Raw genomic sequence first — 21,303 nt, 5'->3', positions numbered from 1 at the left:
TACATTGTATGATCCCGCTAAAAAAAAAACAACTCAATTTCCCTTTCTCTACGCGTGACTCAGGGAAATCGGCGCGGAACCCGCTTATTCACTCATTTAAACTCCCTCTTCCTTCGGCTCTTCTATTCGAAGAAGCGTCGCGATCACCCGTTTGAGGACCCTTCGCTGAATGTGTCTCAAAATGCCAAAAGCTCTAGAACGCGCTCCCAATGATGGCTCGGATCGTTGAACATTACTTCGTATTACTTGCGTTAGTGTCAGCCGGGTGTAACCGGATATGTCAAACGGTCAACCGTTGGGAAGAGTCACCACTACCTCTGTATGGTTAAAGGTTCAGCACTTTCCAAGGCTAAGCAATTCCCTCCATGGATTCGATAAATTTGCACCATATTTGCATACATAGATTACCCCTAGAAGTACTTGCGTAAACTGCATGCGCATCCATTGACGACTCGTCAAGTTGAAATTAAATTAATTAAATTAACTAATTAATTAATTAAATTGAAGTCGAAATCGTTAAAGTTACATCGCAATGGAATTGATCAGCGACAAGCACCTCATCTTTTTTATCTTCTATTTATTTAAGGATGAGGAAAAAGATAGATCAACTTTGAACTTTGACTAACTGCGCCGCTCACACTCAGACATCAAGCTATGAAGAAAAGGATCCGAAGACTTCTATGAGGAGATGTCTGGAGATGTTTCTCGAATAAGATCATACTTTCTGCTAGGTTAGAGACTCACTGAGTTTGTTATGGAAACTGAGATTATCCATGGAAGCTCGCAATTCCAGAAACCTTTCTCTCTACGATGAACGTGGAATTCGCAAGGTGGAGAATACCATAACGAAGTGGACACGATGTCAATAAAAAGTTTTACTTGGTGAATATCGCTATCGTTCCGAAATTCTTCCGTTCCGAAAAAGTAGGATACGACCATCATCCCTTCCGAGAGGAATATATGAAATAATCTCACCTGGAATGTTAGGCACCATTCTCAAAAATGGGATGGAAGGATTAAAATGGAATGACATGGGAGCGGAGTTGATGGCCGACAGCTTTGTTCCTCTGATGACATCGTTCTTACAACTTCTAGCGTCACCAAGGCAGATGATAATGCTGGTTGAGTTCGATGGAAAGCAGGGAATAGATAAATCCGAATGCTCCATCCATGCATATCTAAGTAGAGAAATGGACAAAATGCTAGATCAGACCTTCGAGCGAGGTGGCGAAAAACAGGCTGCTTGGGAAGCATGTAAGAGCGTCGAGGCAAGTATTGAAGAATACCAGGAACAAGCGGCTCCGTGCTCACCTCTTTAACACCATCATTCTTCCTACTTTGACCTACACTTAAGAGAACTCGAGGTATTGTAAACAGAAGAAAATGCGGTGAGCGTCATCGAACGTTCTGTCGTAAGGTAGATGCGGAGAATACATTGCTTCTTGCCATTGCAGAAGGGAATTGAGAGCTCTCTAACACTTCAACTTTTTCGTCGAAGATTAGAAAAGCTGCGCATTCACCAAGGGAAATAAACTAAGGAGGGCTATTCACGCTTCAGTGGCAATAGTAGGACCAGAGCCTTGAGCGATGGTGTTCAACATTCCCCACAATACTGAACGCACTATAGAAGACAGCTAACCCGTTGGTGTTTTCCTCCACAGAATCGTTTGGAGAAAACCTGATGCTCTTCAGAAGAGATGTCACTGGCTACGCGCAACAGTGACAAATGGAAGTATTACTGCTCCCCGCCTTCCTCCCCTCGGGCAAATCGAAGAACAACGACAGAACAAGTGATACAGATGGTGCTGTCAATTCTAGACGGCTCATGTGATTTTTTTCGCCATCTTCGCGTCCCATTAGTCGTGATGCGAGGACGCAAAGGGAAAGAAATGCGAAAATAAGAGTGTATTTGTGGTCAGTTGTCCATACGTGAAGCCTGTTACCTCTAGCGCTGCATGCATTACATTCTAAAATGAATAGGAAATAAATCTCAGAACCTTTTTATGATGGTACAGAAGTGTGGGTGGTGCTAGTTTTCGAACAAGAAGGCAGCATTTCACTGAGCCGTATTTTGGGATTTTAAGCGCACTCGGTAAACACCAGGGATGGGGAAGAGCAACATATAAGGGCAACATTTCCCATTTCTTTGCTGAGGAATAGAGCTTGGGTGACGTTTCAGCTTGCTCACATCCCCAGGAAAGTCGCCCAGCAAGCAGGATTGGCTCCGTCAAATGAGCGCTGACTTTGAAGTAGGTTTTTTCCACTTGCTTTTGTGCAGGATGTGAGTTTCGTTATAAAAAGACGGACAAAAGAGTAACTAGATGACACCAACGTTACAAAACTTCCAGTATTACACTTCTTTGTACTATGTTTAGGAAATTTATTCGCTATTTGAGCGGTCACAGAGCACTGGTTGGCAGCATCATAAAGTGTTATTGCGAAGCGATAAAGGACATGAAAAGTTGCTCTTTGCGTTCCATCGTTTAAACAAATTCCACTAGTTTTTTCTTTCCTACTGTGATATCCTTGGAAAAAAAACTCGACACCAACACTGAATAGTGCATGGCTAAGTGATACCCAGATCAATCCACTTCTTATTAGTTATGGATGATTATGAAGTCCTCGAAATCGAGGAAAGAGAGACTTTTGGCTCTCCGTTAAAGGCATCACCCCACGAATCTGAGGTAGTGCAGATTTCAGGTGGAGTATTCTTATAAGGGATAGTAGATTATGGAGAGGAGGGTGATTACGTCCATTTCTTCCTAATTGCCATAAAAAACGTCCCGGAAGGTGCGGCGCCGCACAGGGCTGGCACGCTCCAGTCGAACTCCCTGTGGAAAATAGTGCGCCAGAACGCCTGAAGTCGTATCTTCCGGGCCGTGGACCGTTTTTTGCGGCAATTAGGAAAAAAATGGACGAAATCACCCTCCTCTCAATAATCTAAGATCCCTTATAAGAATACTCCACCTGAAATCCGTACCACCTCAGATTCGTGGAGTGATGCCTTTAAGCATAAAACAGTTGTCAAGACATCTGTCCCCGTTTGCCCAATTCTGTTGGCCTAACCACTTTGATGAAATTCGTTCAGACGTTCGCGGAAATTCTCTACGTTACGTTCCCATCAGTATGAGGTAGGACTCAGGAGATAGTTTGGAAGCACCAAAGCGAAAGTGCGGAACGTCCTTTAGAAATCGAGAAACAGATGGATCAAGAACAGAGGGCAGTTTCCCCTTGAACGAACTCTCTTTGAATTTGTGTGATTGACGGAATGAAACTGCGGGAAGTGAATTTTATTAGTTAAGAATTCATCGCGTAGTTCTACGTCTTATACACTTTATTTGGTTTCATTCAATCAACGCCATGAGTGTTCAGAGTAGCTTCGTTGGGTCAACTGATCAGTCCATTGTTAGTAGTTGATCTGCTTCCCACATTCAGAAAGATGTTACCTTGTTTACAGTTTTCGGTTCCATACTTGCTGTATTTTCGTTCTGTACTCAACGTGCCTGCGCGTGGAATTCAATACCAAAACTATGCGTGGAGGTTCCAATGGTGGCAGAAACTTTTTACTCTCTCTGCTTGCTTGGCGTTCCAAGTTAAGGGCAATTTCTTGCTTAAATGTTGAAACAACAAATATGGATACATTTTTTTTGCAACATCAATTGTTGACCAGTTCGGTGTGCGTCTGAATAGCTGACAAGTCGAAGTCGCATTCAGCAACGTTGACTCTTTTGAAATGTCGTTATCAGAGTTGAGGTGCACGGATCTTCTCCAGGATCTCCTTCTTCATTCAGAAGACTTATTACGCTATATTCCAATGGCTGAGTCCACACTCTCAAGAGAAGAGAGAATACACGTGACACCTAACTAAATTACGGTATTTTTCACTATTCCTGCCTTTTCGTAGACAATAAGGACCTTCTCGTAATGATAATTGACGTTCTGCCTCAAAATACATCTCACTTTATTACCTCCATCGGCATATCGTTTTGAATGCGGTGGCGGGTAAGTTAGTGTCATGTCACACTGTTGAAAGTATCCTTCTTATGTTTCACATACGTCTGCTACCTAAACCCGTTAGACATCTTATATGTCATCAATTTTCTTCTAATTTGCGTCCAATTTCTTTTTCAATCGTTTTGTCTTCGCCTTTTACAGCTCTACGAAATGTTAACGTATCGCTGAAAATTGGACTTATTTCATGCCACTAAGAACAGTACGTATGCAGGGAAAGAAGCAAATAAATAGCTGACAGCGGTGTTGCATTTCTTGCTGGGATTTCTTAATTACAAATGGGTTCTAATTTCGGAGACAGAAGTCGCAACTTATTAAACTAATTAACAGTAACTTATTAAATAATGCATTTTCTTGTCTCCTAGAAGTTGAGCAATACAAAAACCTTCTTCGCGGGTGTAGATAGCGCAGTTAGTGAGAGGTTTTGCTACGGCGGCACGGTAACTGGTTCGATACCGTCCTAGCACCAACTAAGCCTTTCATCCCCGACTTGGTTGTAAAGAATTGGTTCCCGATTTATTTGTGAAGACAGAAACACTGACGTGAGCATCGGCTGGCCCCTGCAAGTCACTCACTGTATAAGCTAGGCACGCGTTCATAAACCTCAACCTCGATTCCGAACGCGTTGCCGCACCGGAAGCGGATTGATACGCAGAGACTCTGACCTTTTATCCATTTATGTTCGGTATATTTACAGATTTCAGCTATACTAAACACTCACAGTCCACTTGTTGAGGATACTGTAGTCGTGGAGGCTGCATTTGGGTGCCATACATTTGTTGGAGAAAAAGATTCGGAGTAGAAGGCATAATTGGTGCTGCTGAGCCGCTGCTCCATCGTGGAACTGCGGTAGGAGGGACCATCATCCTGAATTGATGGAATGAAGTCAAGTGTGCTGCTTCCAGCATAAGTGTGATATAATCTGACATTTAGTTGAAATTTACAGAAGAAACTCCAAAACAGCGTTCTATTCGAATTCAAAGGAAGAGGTTGTCCTGGTGTTTCTTAAACCGCCAAAAAGTAACTAGTACGAGCAAACGGTGGCAGAAATGAAGGGTCTGAACGAACGCTCCGCCCCCGAGAGAATTTGAAGCTGAGCTTCGTTAAGCCTCATGGGCCCCGATAGAACCCCCTCCAACTTTCATTAGTCACATGGGCCAACTTTTCTCCATATATACGCGAGAAATAATTTTTTTACTCGGATTGTGAAGTTTTTTGCGCAATTCGAAGAAATTTGTGCCGAGAATCTCAGAAATCGATGGTGTCAAATAACTGTCCGAAAGTTATCGCAACCCTAGCAATTTCCTATGGATTTTCGTGTATACAACTCCAGAGAAAATTACACATTTGACATCATAGCGCGAGTCACCAGACGCGAGCACCGACAACGAATCATGCAGAACTTGCAAACGTTCGTTGGCTTTCACTAGATGCGCACGGTCGATTTTCTGGCGCATTTCATGGAGTACCGTATAACAAATTATAATTCCGTAGTATGCTACAGCACCCCTATCCGTCAAAAAGTCAGAGAGTTAATTTCAAACATTTGTTCTACGCGCCTGCGAAAACTGAACATTTTGAAATTGCTTCGGTGGAACCCCGACATTTGTGGGATTTGAAGGGATGAAGGATTTCTGCTGCTGTTTTCTGTCCCGATCCAACCGACTACGGTAGAAGCAAGAAGCGTTTCTAATCGCGAAAACACTGCGGATCATTTTCTCTATTGTGCAATTAGATTAATGGAGGTAGTTAATGGTGGTGTGAGAGTCTAGTTGTCCTCGGACGAGACAAGGGCTGTGATCAGAAACTCTTATCGCGGAAGCACTGACATCAAAATAAAAACAGAAGTCCAAACCGAGTGAGCGCTCCTTCCAAAGTCTACTTCGGAGTTGATTGGATGTTCTATCGCATGCATTCGAAGCAAAGGAACGAACATCTCATCGAGACATGCAGTAGGATTCAAACACTACACTTGGAAGAGGAAACGTGGAAATGAAGTCTGCAGTTGCACTCTCAGCCAAAGGCGAACATAAAGTCGGATTAGAGCAGATTTATGCGCGCTCATATTGCCGAGAAAGCCCATTCCGTAGCACGCATTGCTCAGAAAAAATCACCCATTCCAACCGACATTCGTTCGATCTCGGCCGAGGCCATTTCTTTAGGCTGCCGACTCGGATGCTGCTCAAATGAGACACATCCGTGTTTGCATTGTCACGTTCACGATCCCCCTTCTCAAAGGAATCCGTAGTGTGGAATCAAACCGTGAAACGCGTGAACGTTCGAAAGTATAGATTGCTTGTTTGGTTATGAAACATTTATGATGCTTTGCACAACGATAAAGTTATATTGCTTACTGAAAAACTTGGCGGTTGCGAATTTTATTGCGCCCGATGAATCGATGGCTTCGTTTTCGAGCAAGTACGGGAGCTAAATGCTGATCGAAACTCTTCTCTACGACTACCTCTGCCAATATCACCCGAGGGGAATCGAGGGCGCTAACATATGCGTAGATTCGTCTTCCTCTTCGTGGATGTCAGTGGTAAAGCATCTATGCGGTTTTTTCGGCACAGTTGGTTTGCACGGGTGTGAATCATTGTACATATATAAGGTGAAGTGCGTAAATAGTTCTAAATCGTTCCATTCATATATCAGATCAATCATATTTGCGTAGTCGTAACCTTCGTAGCAATGAATAAGTTGTCGGAGTCTCACTGAGACGGATGGATGGTGTTATACTTCGCACAATCATCTTAAAGAACAAAAATATCTCTCTTACAGCTAGCGAAACATACTGATGGTGAATAGGGGCAAAAAGAATTCTCAAATTGTAGCTATCAATTCTAGAAAAAGTAGCATTTAGCGTTTTATGCTGCTGTTAAATTCCTCTCATTCCCGAAATAAAAATGGAGTGGATTGCATCTTAGAAGAGTGATTCATTTCTCTAAATCACCCTCGAGAGTCATCCTTGTGGCTAAGTTGAGTGTAATGTTTCGTGGGGCCTAATCAATGACCTAATGGACTTGGGAAAGGCAGTTATTTTCCCTTTTTTAATGCTCCTAGCGGTGAGAAGTGAACCGTTGTACCGTAGTCTCGTAAACGTTTCGGGTTTTTTTCAGCACCCTAGAAATATTTCTTTCTAAATACAGAAAAGGAACGCATGAGCTAAACGTGACGTCAAAAGGTTCGATTTTTCAGTCCAACGAATCCGTAATTATTCCTTTGCAATTTCTGGTGCATGAGATTTGACGTCATTACAGTATATCGCGACGTTATCGCCACGTTTTTTATGCACCTTTTATTTGAAACATCGATGGGCTTCATACGCACAACTTAATGTATTCTTCTAGAGCCTTTTAGTGAGAACTGCTTGGATCCTTACTACGAGAAGAAATACGCTACCCCTCTCCTTCCCTAATCATAAGCGCTCCGGATCTGTTGACTTTACGCATGTCATCGAAAGATTGCTAGACTTTAATTTTAATCCTTCATCCACTTTGTTCCTTCATTTTCTTGTTGAATGTTGAGATAATGTAAGAATTGGAACAAAAAATAAATAGCGTTGCAGCTTAGAAAATTACTTGGGAACCGAAAATCTGCTTCTCTCACCGTAAAATGACTCTTTTCTCACAAATAATGCTAGAGTTTGCTCAAAACCGTGAGTAGTTAAACGCTTTTCACATTAGATCCCAGAAGGAAGTATTAATTTATGCACTTTTCACAATAAGAAATGTTCCTCTGGTATATCGTGTTTATTCATCCCAAGCGCTTTTTGGATTGGATTGGAGTACTTTTTTGTCACCGGGAACTGAATTCAGGAGGGGGACATCGAAGGTCTGAACGAATGAAAGATGAAAAGAGTGTAGAAAATCTCAAAGGGATAATCTAAATAAAGAAGAGTTTACAAATGTTGTTTCTGAAAAAAAAAACAAGCAAGAATAGAACACCCCGAGGTTTAGAGGATGACCCAATATTTTCAACCTTACCAACAAATAGCGCCGACCTACTAGTGGAATCACATAAAAACTTCCACGCAACTATTTCATTCGAAAAAAGTTTGGAAGACGTGTGCTGGATGGACAAGGAACGGAAAAAAATAACAAATGGCAAATCGAAGAATAATATCGAGGCTTAAACTGCTCTACCGGTTGTTTCGTGGGAGAAATTTTTTCCGTCTTGTTATGTTTGTAATATTTAAAGTACTTCATTTTTTCAAACTCTTTTCTACGTTGTAAGTGAATTCTATTCCCTGCTCTATATTCACTTTATTTGTACATATTAATATTAATTACTTTGATTTCCAATCTTAGAGAAGTGAGAACAATTAATGGACTCCGAATTCAACGTTGTGAGCGAATAACTGCCGGGCATTTCGCTGTTCGTTGGGAATCGTTCACGTGTTATCTGCGTTAAATTCCTATTCGGATCCATTTCTTGGTAAAATCTGTCTAGTAGATATCTGCTTCTCTTCACTAGAAAGAAACTGTCAATCATATGAAATGCCAAAATGTCTTCGAGACAGGAATCAGATTTTTTATCGTTCAAGCCACGCACGTGTGTAGGTAAAATTTGAACAGTGTAGTATTCCGAACAGTTGAAACATCTGCTCAGTTTTCATTTTATTGTGGGTATGAAGGTTCGCAAATGATTTCAGTCCTCAGAACAAGAAAGAGAGAAACAAGTTTGAAATAAAGTTCATAATATTAGCCCACGAGGAAGAAGTATCTTTTAGAAAGGTGTTGGAAGCACCCTCGATTTCCGTCAGTAATCCCCAAAAAGAAAGGAATGTTAATCGTTTACTAACGATTTTATGCTCTTCGCAGCACTCTGTGGGCTATAGCGCTGTACGGTAGTTTCACACGCAGTTCCTCAACACTATCCAGACTTCACTTAAGGATACTGCACAGTTCACGCGATGGTTCCCCACCGATCACCAATCGTGGCTGAGAGTGGTCAGTTTGCTCTCTTGGTTGGAGTTCTTGCTTAGTGTAGGACGATACCGAGGCTAGGCAAGGAGAGAGGAGGAGTTTGATGGAGCATCCACAGCATCAAAAACCTCGAATAATTTTTAGGCCCTTGATAAAGGTGAGGTTCGGAAATTTACCTAAACCTTGTTGGTAGAGCAAGAAAACGTAAATCTAGTTAACAAAGAAACGACCAGCACCAGCGAAGGACACGCTCGCCCCTCGGCGGTGAGCGTTGCCGAATCCATACTATGGGGATCACATGAACACTAATTGGCGCGTCTTGTGCGCAGTGTTAGTGGTCGAAAATGCTAACGGAGGGATCGACAAGAACGCCTTCGATCTTAGAGGCATTTATTGCTAAGGTAGTTTTCATTCAGGTGGGCGGTGATCATAAACTATTTGCATTTTAAATGTCGCAAATTTTTTATATTGTCTTCTCTGTTGGCGTTTTTGTTTGGAGTCCAGTACAGAACAAGTGATCGAAACGCACAACAACCTCGACCTGCACCCGTTTATCATCGTCTCTGATACATGACGGAGAGAAGCGATGAGTTCCCCCTCTCGGTCAGCGAAATATGTCTCTTCACAGATATTCGACACTAACAACGATTGAAACAAATCATTTTCCGTTCAGTGAGAGAACTGGATAGAACACCGTACGTCCAGGATTGTGACCCGATAAAAATAATGAACACTGTCTTACATAGCACAAATTTGCGCTTCTCTACGTTTGTTTTTTTTTTCGCTCTTCAAATTATATCGAAAGAGAAGAGTAATTGCAAAGGATTTAGAGCAGAAGCTTCCAGTTTGAATTTTGTACTTTAGAAAATTACAGCTGATTACGATTGTAGAGAGAAACACTAAAGCAATAGCAATAATAGTATAAATACCCACGGAAATGAGAGCCGAGGGTTTGTTTGGGCAGCTGTGTTGACGAGGTGGAGAAGTGGGATATTCTGAAATCATTGGTTTTGCTAGAGATCACATGAAATATATAAAAAACTAGTGATTTTTAGTTATTTTTTGCCTTCAAGAGCATCACGGAAGCACTCACAGCAGCACTTTGAGAATAATCTTAAGGTGAATTCTCGAGGTTTAGGCATTCGCATTACTACATTATTTGGCAACAGCAAAACAATTCTTTCCTTTTGAAAAAATAAAGGCATAATTTTGCAAACTCAAAAGTTCTCTAAACTGCGAACTCTAGAACACTTATTTTCTATATAGTCGCAGGAAGAGGTTTGCATGAGGCCGCGCGAAGCGGAGTGAAACAATTGGCCTTCGTTATCGTTACCTTATCTGTATGCTCCACAAATTTTCCTGGAAATCTTTCCAAGACACACAAAACTAAAAAAAAACTTTGCTGTTTGTTGTTGTTTACCAATACGTTGTCATCGATAACATCTCTCATGTGCTGCTTTGTTTCAAAGAATAGAAACCTTCTCAAATAAAGATGCCCAGAAGACTTGAAGAGATCTAAAATCATGGAGGGGTTAGGGATAGAAATGTGGCATATTCATATACCAACCAGGGGCTGAGTGGTCTTATTCGGCTGCCTCCTAAAACATGACAGGGAGAAGTGGACGGGTGGTAAGTGGTTACGAGTTCACTGGACCGCATGGTCGTTAGTTTAGATCCGTACTATGGCAACCATGTAGGCTTGATGCGTCGGTTGGCGCCCGCGCGCTACTGAACAGATCGCGTACAATTCTGGACTGAAGTAGAAAGCGTTGGCGCTTCCTAAAAGGATTGATTAACGCTAAGCCCTTCATTTTTCTACCGCCTAACGAGACAGTGAAGATTTCAGTGAGATCGCGCAACCTTTGCTTGCGCTGTGAAATTCTTACTCTTGCGCTGATCGAAATTATTCGCATAGTGCTTGTTGGCGGCGAATTTCCAAAATGTCTCCATCAGCTTATCATACACAAACTCATTCCTTTCGATTGCACAGTTCGACGGACAGGCAGGTGGAATTCGGAATATTGAGTGGTTTGTTAGAAATTGCTGATGAAAAGGCCATAAATTCATCGATACCGCTCGAAAAAGAAGATCTGAGCGTTCAAAAGCAAGCTCATTGTTCATCGTCCAGAAAGTTTTTAAAAATATCTGACGATAAAAAGAAAAAACTTTGCCGACACTTGTTGGCACACAGCGCTGGCACATGAATGAAGGTAAAACTTTTGCTACGTACCGTTGAGAACTTCCATTTTCTGGCTCATTATTGATTCTGTTTAATTTCGAGTTTTTCTCCTTTGCGCTCTTCTTTGGTCAAACAAAAAAGTCAAAATCAAAGGTATTCATTGCCTAAAATGCGAAAGCTCAAACCAGTACCACCAGTGTAGCGTAGTTTTAGATTTAAGCTCCAGGACACATTCCTAATATCATTTCCCAGTGACGAATGTTCATTATTACGGTGACCTTGGAACGTCTTCTTAGCTAATTGCTACTAATCCATCCAATTCTCGATATTTATTGTTCTATTTCTGTATTACTGCTTCAGGAATGCCGACGTGTTTTTCCAAAGAAATCGGGGAGAAGTAATAGACGACGAAGATTTGCATGTGGCGATGATTCTTCAGAATGCTTGCATCTCTAAAATTAGGGCAACCCAAAAAAGCACATTTTGCTGTCTCACTGCTGCCAGGGCCCTCTCGTAACCAGTCACCTACATTTCTTCCAATCATCAACAAACTACTGCGATACGATTCTTTGTTTCTCCTTTTCTCTTCCTCTCACTTTCTTTTCATTTCTCTCCATGCCATACGGAATGGTCTATGCAGTTCTTTGAATCCAATTGACGCCTCCCATCATTGATCGGAGATCGATACCATGCACGAATCTACCACGGGATGGGGGAAAATTAAATTCCCCAACACGTTGGTGATTTTGCCTCCCTCGAATTTCACCTCCTCTTTGTGGTTGCGGACCCACATTCAGCCAGTACTAGCTGAGCACTGGTTATCTTTGCAGTTTTAGTGGCTGTGATGTGACCAGTTGTGCCAGGAATTTCTAAATACTCTGTTAATTGCTAGTTTATAAGGTGGTATTTGGGGAAATTCTCGTTGATCGTTAATGGTCCGTGGCTGCTGCACACGTTTTGCATGGAATTTCTCCGGAAGCGTTAAGCTTCACTGGTTCGGTATCGTCAAATAGAACAATGTTGACACATTTCTGTATCGCGTTAAAATAAATATCAGTAAATTGTTGCAATAACGTCCCGTATAGAATACGATCACGTGTTATGTACACAGGAATCGAGGCGAACGCCCACAACTGTTTTATAAGATGCTGCAATCCCGTACCTTATCTATACGGTCAAAAAATGGAAGACATTCTCATCAAAGAATACGAACGAATTCCCCTAACGAATCCTAAACCTCTAAAAGCTCAAAAAGCTTTGTTTCTCCAGACTCTTTGGATGGAAAAGGTTACATGGGCTCGAGGTTGGGCACCTCTACGCCTCCAGTGGTCCGAAAAGAATTGAAATTGTCCGATTTCGTTTTACGTGAACAATTATTGAAAGGGTAAGTCAGTCCTTCTATTTCATATTTAGAGGGAAGTTCAAGGGCACCTGATTTGGAACGCGCTTGAAAAAATCATTTGTGAACCTGGATTTTGACTTTCAAACTCCTTGCTCAACCATCTCTTCCAGAGCGCCTCATGATGATTGATTTTCTTGAACGATTTGGTTTGCAAAGAAATCAGAGCCGCATAGGCAACGAAAATGATCTTCAACCATTCCTCGACAGTTCCCAACAGCTGTCACTCAGCTTCGTCGTAAAGAAGATGTGACACATGTATGATAATCTTTGTTAATGAACACAGTGTTGGCAGAGGAAGTTTAAGGAAAACTACATGGTTTTCAGGAGGACACAGCCCCTATGTGTCGCTTTCCCTTGGAATTCAGCAAGTGTAATTAGAGATGAGGAAAGTCTAAGAAACAGATTCACCTCTTTCAGATTTATAAAAAAGTTAGGCTTGAAAAAAATAATTCAGTGGTTTATCTACGAGGAAGGAGCTACAGTAATCTGAAAAAAAAATCAGTAGAAAACCCACAGCACATGCGTGCACGTGAAATAAATTTTCAAGCTTTTCTTCGACTTCGACCATCACGGAAAGAGAAAGAAAGAGAAAGAGCGCATTTAAAACATTCATAATACTGTGTATCTTGTATCGTGGCTTAGCATCTTCAGAAGGAACGGATCATTAGAACTTCTTAGCACAATTTTTTTCTGTTAGAAAAAGTTAATAAAGACTAATTTCCTCTATTACCGTACCGTAGCGGACACGCATTTGAAATTTTTGGAGACGTCTCCAAGTCATTTTTCCATTCACTTTCTATTTAGATTCGTTGACTGAGTAGAGGCGTGAGGGGGCGGGCGGCAATTAACACTTGCGAGTGAGCTTATTGCACTTTGTGCTCTCTAATGCATTCTTCAGAGAAAATTTCTGAGCTCTTTCCGTTTTATATAAAACTACAAGAAAAAATACCTGCTGGGAACAAGTTGGGGTTGTCATCTTGAACCGTCAACTTCGCCGTCTCGACACGTCATCGACAGTTTCTGAAATGACTTCTCCGTACTGCAGGGGATTTGCGATAAAAGGATGGAGGAAGGACCATCAAAGTGACTTCGAGAAATTATTCGAAAAAAGATTAGGGGAAAAAGCATCCATATCTCCACTCCAACAGCAGCATTCAAACATGACAGAGAAACGGTAACTTTCCATGCAGTTTCCGTAACTTAAGGATGTTAGAGAAAGATCGAGGCGCAACCTTCGTTTACTGTCCTCTATTTCTGACTGGACGGCAAGTTTCTCTGCTCTTACTGAGTATCAGAACGTTCGGAAAAATTTCTGTTTAGGTCACAATAGAGAACTTCGAAAAAGGCAGGGCAATTCGTCGAAGAAAAGCGTTCGCGGTAAAGTTAATGTAGAAGTGCCCGATTGGGGCAGAATGCATTCGACGTGCAACCACCGAGTCCCCGTCGGCCATTCGACAGCCATTTTCTCGGTTATCTGGGCCTTCTTGCAGTTTTATGGTCTGCCCTTCGCTTACCACCTACCTAGACACGGTATTATCGCAACTGGCACAAGACCGACAAGGTGACAAATGTGGATCGATAATGGCTGACAACTGGTCTCACAATCGATGCAATGAGTTCCATAGCGAAAACATCTTCCACAAAGATACGAACCTAACAAAGGCTAGTGTTGTGCACGGTCGCCGAAAAACTACCGTACTCTGCTGTACGCATCTGCAGCCGAAAGAGTGCCTAATCGTGTTTTGCGGGTGGTCGTATACTTTGGCACCTTGCCAGCGGCAACCAAGATGCTGATCCTGGTTCAGGAGCCTGCTGAAGGTGAGTCTCTGTCCCGCTTTTTGCGTGGCGCCTTTGAGCAAGAGGAAAATCTGAGTGCACTTGTTCTTTGAAATCTGTGCTCTTCTGAGAATAGCGGCCAAAGTAATGCACTAGGTTTTTTTTCGTATGTTTGGACTTAGCGCTGGTTTATTCTTTGTTCCCAACATCACCATCGCTGCAGAACCCATTTCATTAATTTTCATACAGAGTTCTAAACTTACCACAGATTTCAAAGCATCAGAAAGGGAAGAACTATGCACAAAGCAAGCTTCACGGTAGCGTTCTTAGAAGAAAAGGGACTGTGATGGCTCGAAATGTTTGAGGTACACCTTGAAACCACTGGAAAATGCTAGTGGCAAATAAAATTGTTGGCACTTTTTCTCCTGATCTTTCTTACTGTTTTGTGAATTCTTGAATTAAGGCATAGGCTCCACTTTGTACTTCACTGCCGGAACGACTAGATTTCAATGAAGTAGGAACGATGTAAACAACAACCGTTACAACTACCGTACCATACAAACCAGCGTTGTAATTTTTGTATTTGCGTTGAACTCACTTACATAAATTATTTCTCGATTCACAGTAAAAAGTTGAGGTATCTATTTGGAATTATCTCTTTAGACGCAGGTTATCAACAGGAACACAGCTAAAGCTGAACATTGCTATGCTAAAGTATGGAGGACACCGTAGTATATCGGTGTTTTGCAAAGAAACAGTTTTTCAGAAGTGATAGTCAGCGCACTGGCAGAACTCTTTGCCTGTGGTATGGGAAAATTATTGGGCACTTACTCTCATATTCAGATGAAAGAGCAGCGAAAGCAATTAAGCTCTGTGGCGGGAAAAATGAGCCAGAATGATGCGAGTAGGTGTGCAGCGGGTTTCTCGGTCCTGCTACATCATGTCATTATCCTCTTTTCATTCTTCTTCTTTCTCCTCTTTCTTTCGTCACGAAAAACAAAAACGCAAAAAACCACTCTCTCTCGGTTTTACTTAGGCGCCGATGTTACAGAGAACTGATTGAGTACATCAAACGTATGCGGAAAGTGCAACCAGACGTGTATAACAAAGATCTGTTTGCTTGGCTCTCCGCTATTTCTGAATAACTAGCTTTTTAAGTCCACAAAGTGCAAGCATACTGACAAAAAGTGGCGTCACGGACGAAGAGGACATCAGTGATCGAGGAAATTACTTGAAAATTGCAGAGATATCGCACGTTCGTAGATTCACTCTTTTGTTACCATCATATATTGCTGACATGTTGACCTGCTGATCTCTATTGTCGAGAAATAGCAAATCTTAAAGGCGAAGCATCAAAGGAAGAGGGAGACCACTGAGAGACACTTCGCAAGCTGCAAGTTGCAATTGAAACTGTTTTTCTTTGATACTTCATCCAGAAGTGTCTGAACTGTAGGATGGGCGCGTCGAACGAGCACGCATTGTAATCTGCGTTCTGCGCCATGCATAATTAATCAGAGCTCAACAAAATGCGCAACTATCGCATGAGCAGAAGGGAATCCTCTCTGTGAAGATGACAAATCCTTAGCTGGTCCTTGCAGGAAAAACGATACATCCACCAACAACGATATTACATGGCAACGAATCCAGAAAGCCTCGACAAGGACTCGCGCATGTTAGGTGTAACGGAGCGGCAGAAGAAAGAAAAATGATAAAGAATGAGGAGAAATAAACCAGTAAAGAAGGAGGAAGTGCAACTCCGTTGCATAAAAAAGTATTCTGCAGGTTTCAGTGATCAAGTGCACGCACGCATTCCTGTTCCGTTTGCAGTGAAAAGGGCAACAAGTGCAGAAAGCGAGTGCAAGCAGAAAATTCTATTTTTGCAAGGGAAAGCTATAGAAAGCGACTGAGGATGATGGCAGCTGTATGAGAGTGGGAGCAGAGATCCCAGAAGTGCAAGTGAAAGTACTTGAAGAGGTGAGATTATCGTTGGGTGGTGGTTGTTTAGAAGGGATGCATGAACTGAGTGCATGTTGATAAAAAGGCGGAGCTTCGGAAGAACACAAAAAGTGGCGGACGATGAAAGATCGCTGGAGACGAGGAGGGCCGCAGACTGCTAAAAGTGCACAAAAAGTGTCAGGCAAATACCGCGTTCGATGTCTGCAGTCAGAGCGTTGGTGAAGTGAACGCGGTGGTCGGAGAGTTCGAGATCGTTCCTGGGAACACTGAGTTCATATAAATTTATAAGGATTTTCTGAGAACAGTGCCTAGTTCTCAGAGTAGGTGAACGAAACTAAAAGCGAACTGTATCCGATGATGTTCCCGACGTCTGAGTTGGGAGACGACATTGCCGCCGTGGTGAGTCTCCCCATTCCGTACGGTTCACAAGAATCCCCCGTTGAATACCCGTTTCTGTGCTCGAATCAATCTCCACATTCAACTGATATGGCACCCTCTTCTTGTTCCTCCCTCGCTGTCTCCTACACTTCCACACTAACTCTCCACTTGCTGCCGTTAATTTTTTCCGCGCCCTCACCGTCTAGACCCTCCTGCTAGCATGTACGGAAAATATATCCCTAGCGTAATTAATGTTGCGTTCTCGCTGAGTGAGCGGCAGCAGATTGGCGACCAAAACTGAGACACTGGGTGGTAAGCAAAGTCCAAGGGATCCCGATTACTGGAGTACGTCTCAGTTCTCCCCGACTGTATCCCCATGCTACGGCGGAAATTATCTTCGGAGACGATCATGGCAACATCACAGCATACATAGATGTCGCCGCGTCGTACGATCTACGAAAGATCGCTGCAACGCCTAAGGAAAATGACTGAATCTGATTAAAACTAGTAGTGTTTAGTATGCATAGCTTATTAATGGTCACCTGGAAAATTTCTGACTGTATAGAAATTCCCGGGTTGTCTTTCGATCCTCTTCTTTTGAAAAGGCCTGCAGTGAATATTTCTTGGTGTCCTATGCTTCTCAGAGACCTTGAAATGTGTATCCCGAACAAATCTCCGGTTTTATGCTCAACGCTTTGTTCTGCCGTAGCATCGCTATCAAAAAACTATGAGCCATTTCATTTTCCTGCTGCTGCAGCTCCAATCGGAGGAGGCCGGTTCATTTTGAATTGGCAACATTATACGCCGCTGAAGGACAACGACGCTACACGATATATTGCTTGGATTGAAGGAAAAAGCTGCAAAAAATGGCTCATTGTTCCGTCGGTGAGTGATTGCCGACGCTAGAGAGCTCCCTAGCGGGGAAACGGAAATTAAGACCGCACGAGAAATATGAATGAACACCTTCTTTGACTGTCTTCGTGCTAACCTTTCGGGGTGTCATTGAGGAGGGAAGCGTGGAGGCGTTCCACTGAAGATGTTTAAAGGGAATGTGTTTGCTTGCGGTTACGATTGATCGCGTAAACATCGGACATATGGTTCGGGGAAAGGCTACGGCCAAAGTGCATGGTTTTACATGGCGCCGAATGTCAACACGACCAATCTTTTACTTTGCTACGTAGCTGATGGCTTGTTGCCTCAGGTGATGCGAGAGCTGCAGAGGCAGGAGAATTCCTGGGCGAAGTGTTCGCTGGGCCGCGCTCGTTTCCTACCAGTTGCGCTGCCATCTGATCGTAAATCAACGTCGTTAACTGCGTCGTTTCAAGTGTTGCGATTCACGAAAGTGCACGCACATCTCTGTAAAGGGACGTCCGAACCCCTCGAAGCGAGCGACCATAATTCAGCCAACAGCGATGCTGCCTCTTCGGACAAAGACAACCCACCATGCCATCCCACTCTTCGCACGTAGAAATGGTGCAGCAACGCTTGAAATAGATGCGAGGAAACTAAGGAGAGTTACATGGGCGAATTTTTTTTATTGCTGGTCTTGGTTGCATGAAACTTGCGGGATCGTACAATAAATCAGCGCAACACATAAAACACAATCGGACGCCTCTGTCCGTCGAGAATCCAACTACTCATGTCAGAGAAATCTCTCCAAGGACTCAGAAAATCGAGGAGAACAACGACTCTTTCTATAAGTACCCTTGGATCACACAACTATATAAATTTTCTGTTCAGATCGTTTGGAAAAACTATTTTCCCGGAAACAGAATTATTTTTGGAAGCTACTAAAACTGGATACTTCTTTCGTGCATATACATATGGGCAAAACTTTCAGGTCCTAAATCATGACATTCCTACTCTGAAAGAATTGTTATGCATGGAGATGAAAAATACGTTGCTCTGAGCACAAGTTTTAGCACTGTCATGGTAGAAAAATTTTCCTCTAAGATAAAAATTAAGTACTGTCTTTCTCGCAGATTCCACGGTTCTATAAGGTTCACTCATCATAGCACTACAGTTCCATCCTTTTTGGGTCCTAAACTCGCTTTGGTCCGCAGTCTCTCGCTTTGGTCCACAGTCTCTCGCTTCTCGGTCGATAGTTGAGCGATCTGGACAAGCTTGCGCTTTGCGCGCTAACTTCGTTCTTACTATTCCTTATCGTTATTCCATATCGTCGCTTGTTTTGATACGTAAATCCAACCAATAGTTTAGCGAACTCATTCATTTTTTCTAAGAATTTGTTGTTCACATCTGAGTGACTCCATCAGTTGCATGTAAATGCCCCGGAGATCTTATCATGACTGACTAATGAATCACGTCTACAGCATCGTTTGTAAGAGCATCAGAAAGTCACCAAGACACCGCGTCTTACAATGCCAGCGAACCATAGTAGGCAACTCCAGTAAGATTGCTACGTGCAGTCATTGAACAAATAGAACTACCGTATCCAGAGTAGGCACAGCCGCCACCTGAGATGGAACGCAGCGCAGGTCTCTATGTGGTGAACGATTGATGCGTTTAAACCGACATTTGACGAGAAGAATGATCAAAGAATGAAAGTACTGTAACGGATGAAAACAGAGGATTACTTGGTAGAAGGCGTTCGGAGCATGCACAACAAAGTAACATTGCCGCTGAGGAACGAGGAAAGGAGTAGAAAACCGTGGAGGATGGGGCGGCGGAAAACACGTTCGAATGGAGGAGGCCGAGCGGTGCGGCCCGTGAAAAGGACCATTTCTCATCACGAGGAGGCCTGTCGCTGAAGCGATCGACAAAATCGACATAAATTCGCTGCTAATGGCGCCCCATAGGCGCCGCACAATGTTGCGAATTAGCAAGTGTCGTACGGTAGATGAACTAACAAAACGCTACCCTTTGCAGTTCTTTGTTCGGTAGTGCCACCATAAATTCGACTGTCCACATCTGTAAGTCATTTCGTACTAGAGATTGGAATGAAGTGATGAGATCTGTCCATAAGCGAAAAGTGCGTCAACGCCGAACTGCTGGCGCCAAGTATCTCTTGTTCATTAATTCTTCGGAAGGAGTGGCCGGAAAAAGTTTGAAACTAAACCTTTGTTTGGATTACTTTCTAATCAGATATTTCTTCATCTTTCCTTTTCTACATCGCCGGAAGCACCTTGGAAATTCTGTAAGCCTTTGCAGTTCCGATGCATGTGCCCCTTGCAAAATCACATAGTTCTTGCCAGGACCCCGGCGCCTTATGTGGGTTACGTGCCGTTATCTAGGTTTGCTAACGAAATGTGTGTATGTAGGAACCACATAAACGTGCCCATAAAAAATGAGCACGGTTAAAGGCTCAAAACAAGCACATACAGCTTGTGACCACAGTTATGGTGCAAGGATGGTGCCAGCACTCATACGTATGCAGAATAACTCAAATCGACTTCGAAAACTTCTGATCTGTTCCTCACTAACCTGTTCACCCTCAGAACCAAACATTCCATAAATTCCCCCTCCTGAAATCTCTCGTGTCACAGGAGGCCATGGTGTTATTGACGGATCTAGCAAGTTGGTACCCGGAATTTTTCTATGACGTCCTTCAGACGCTAGCGCGTCCAGGCACCTTCTGACCATACTTTTCCATAATCACTTTGAAAATTCGACAATAAACACGCCTTCCTCATCTACAATTAAATTTATTTCACTGTTTATCATACTGATCTTAATTGTATAAACAAACTTAATTCGAAGGCAAAAAAGTTGTCGAAGTCGGTGAAATTCGCGGTCATTATGCTCCTTTGAGCAAATTATACGCCATCCAAAGAAATACTGCGAGAAAAGCGAACTATATGAAGTCTGAAGAAGCGTGGTTTCGAACCCTTTGACGATGTTGGAGTTGTCAAGTACTGATTTGGTTCGTGATTTGTGGTTACTGTCAAAAATGACATCGGTTGCTGTTTTTCCTTTGCATGTGTTTACATATTCTCCTGAGTGGATTGTGAGCTAAGTCTCTCTCTCCTGTAGTTCATACAGTATTCATATCTGACTGCGAAAAGGCTATTGTGATGTAATAAATGGTAATCTGTCACCGCAACGTCTGCCTGGAAGACGGTTTGATACCGCCCATGGCCAACCGATCCGTTCATCGCTCCACGGGCGACAGATCGGTACCAGACTCGTTTAGGAAAACAGGTCGATCATATTCGCTATCATTTAGTCTGTGACTGTATCTCTTAACTCAAAACATACTTTACTCTATACTTATATTGGTTGAGGTTGAAAAAGAACCCACTACCGGTGGAAATCCAAATGTTACTAAGTTAGGCTGGTCAACGTTGACAGAGAATCTCCCGGAAATCCAGAAACCCCATCGTTTGGGACTACGTCAATGTTTCCAAGAATCGCAGAACATATTAGGAATGAATGAAGGGATCAGCAACTATCAGAATAGCCTGCTATATCAGTTGCCTGCTCCCGACATTCCGCAGTTTTTCGAGAATTTTTTTTTCATATTTATGGTACTCGTGCCATGCAGGAGATCTTTAAGGCCACAAGAAGGATTAGTCGTCAGGGAAACCCTTACTTATTCTTCTAAAATGCCAACGGATATATACAAAGTGTTATTTAGAATTCTCCTAACAAAAATGGGAGGTGAACATATTCTCCGGGACTGACAACAAGGCAGAACAGGCTCCCCGAATTGCTCGAAC

At 42.7% G+C, this 21,303-nt stretch overlaps 3 protein-coding genes across 4 annotated transcripts; 2 read left to right on the top strand and 1 right to left on the bottom strand.

The window, feature by feature from the left end:
- Positions 1-980: 980 nt before the first annotated feature.
- Positions 981-1,319, top strand: RB195_009855 (uncharacterized protein; the record flags this gene model as incomplete). The annotated part of the gene is made up of 1 exon (XM_064190593.1): positions 981-1,319. One exon carries the CDS (start codon positions 981-983, stop codon positions 1,317-1,319), a length of 339 nt encoding a protein of 112 aa, XP_064048176.1.
- A 228-nt stretch (positions 1,320-1,547) lies between these two features.
- On the bottom strand, positions 1,548-20,227 carry RB195_009853 (uncharacterized protein; the record flags this gene model as incomplete). 2 transcript variants are annotated; one of them, XM_064190590.1, is made up of 4 exons in its annotated part: positions 1,548-1,612; positions 4,733-4,878; positions 9,870-9,931; positions 20,069-20,227. In XM_064190590.1, 4 exons carry the CDS (start codon positions 20,225-20,227, stop codon positions 1,548-1,550), a joined length of 432 nt encoding a protein of 143 aa, XP_064048173.1. The 2 variants fall into 2 exon arrangements, with proteins under 2 accessions (XP_064048173.1, XP_064048175.1); XM_064190591.1 differs by lacking the exon at positions 20,069-20,227 and adding an exon at positions 13,467-13,493.
- Positions 17,763-18,095, top strand: RB195_009854 (uncharacterized protein; the record flags this gene model as incomplete). Its single annotated transcript, XM_064190592.1, has 1 exon — positions 17,763-18,095. The coding sequence occupies one exon, from the start codon at positions 17,763-17,765 to the stop codon at positions 18,093-18,095; it is 333 nt and encodes a 110-aa protein (XP_064048174.1).
- Positions 20,228-21,303: the final 1,076 nt, after the last annotated feature.

The sequence above is a fragment of the Necator americanus genome, chromosome III (genome assembly GCF_031761385.1).
Source record: "Necator americanus strain Aroian chromosome III, whole genome shotgun sequence".
NCBI lineage: Eukaryota > Metazoa > Nematoda > Chromadorea > Rhabditida > Ancylostomatidae > Necator > Necator americanus.
Note: the sequence above shows the minus strand (reverse complement) of the source record. Positions and strands in the feature narration are given on the sequence as shown.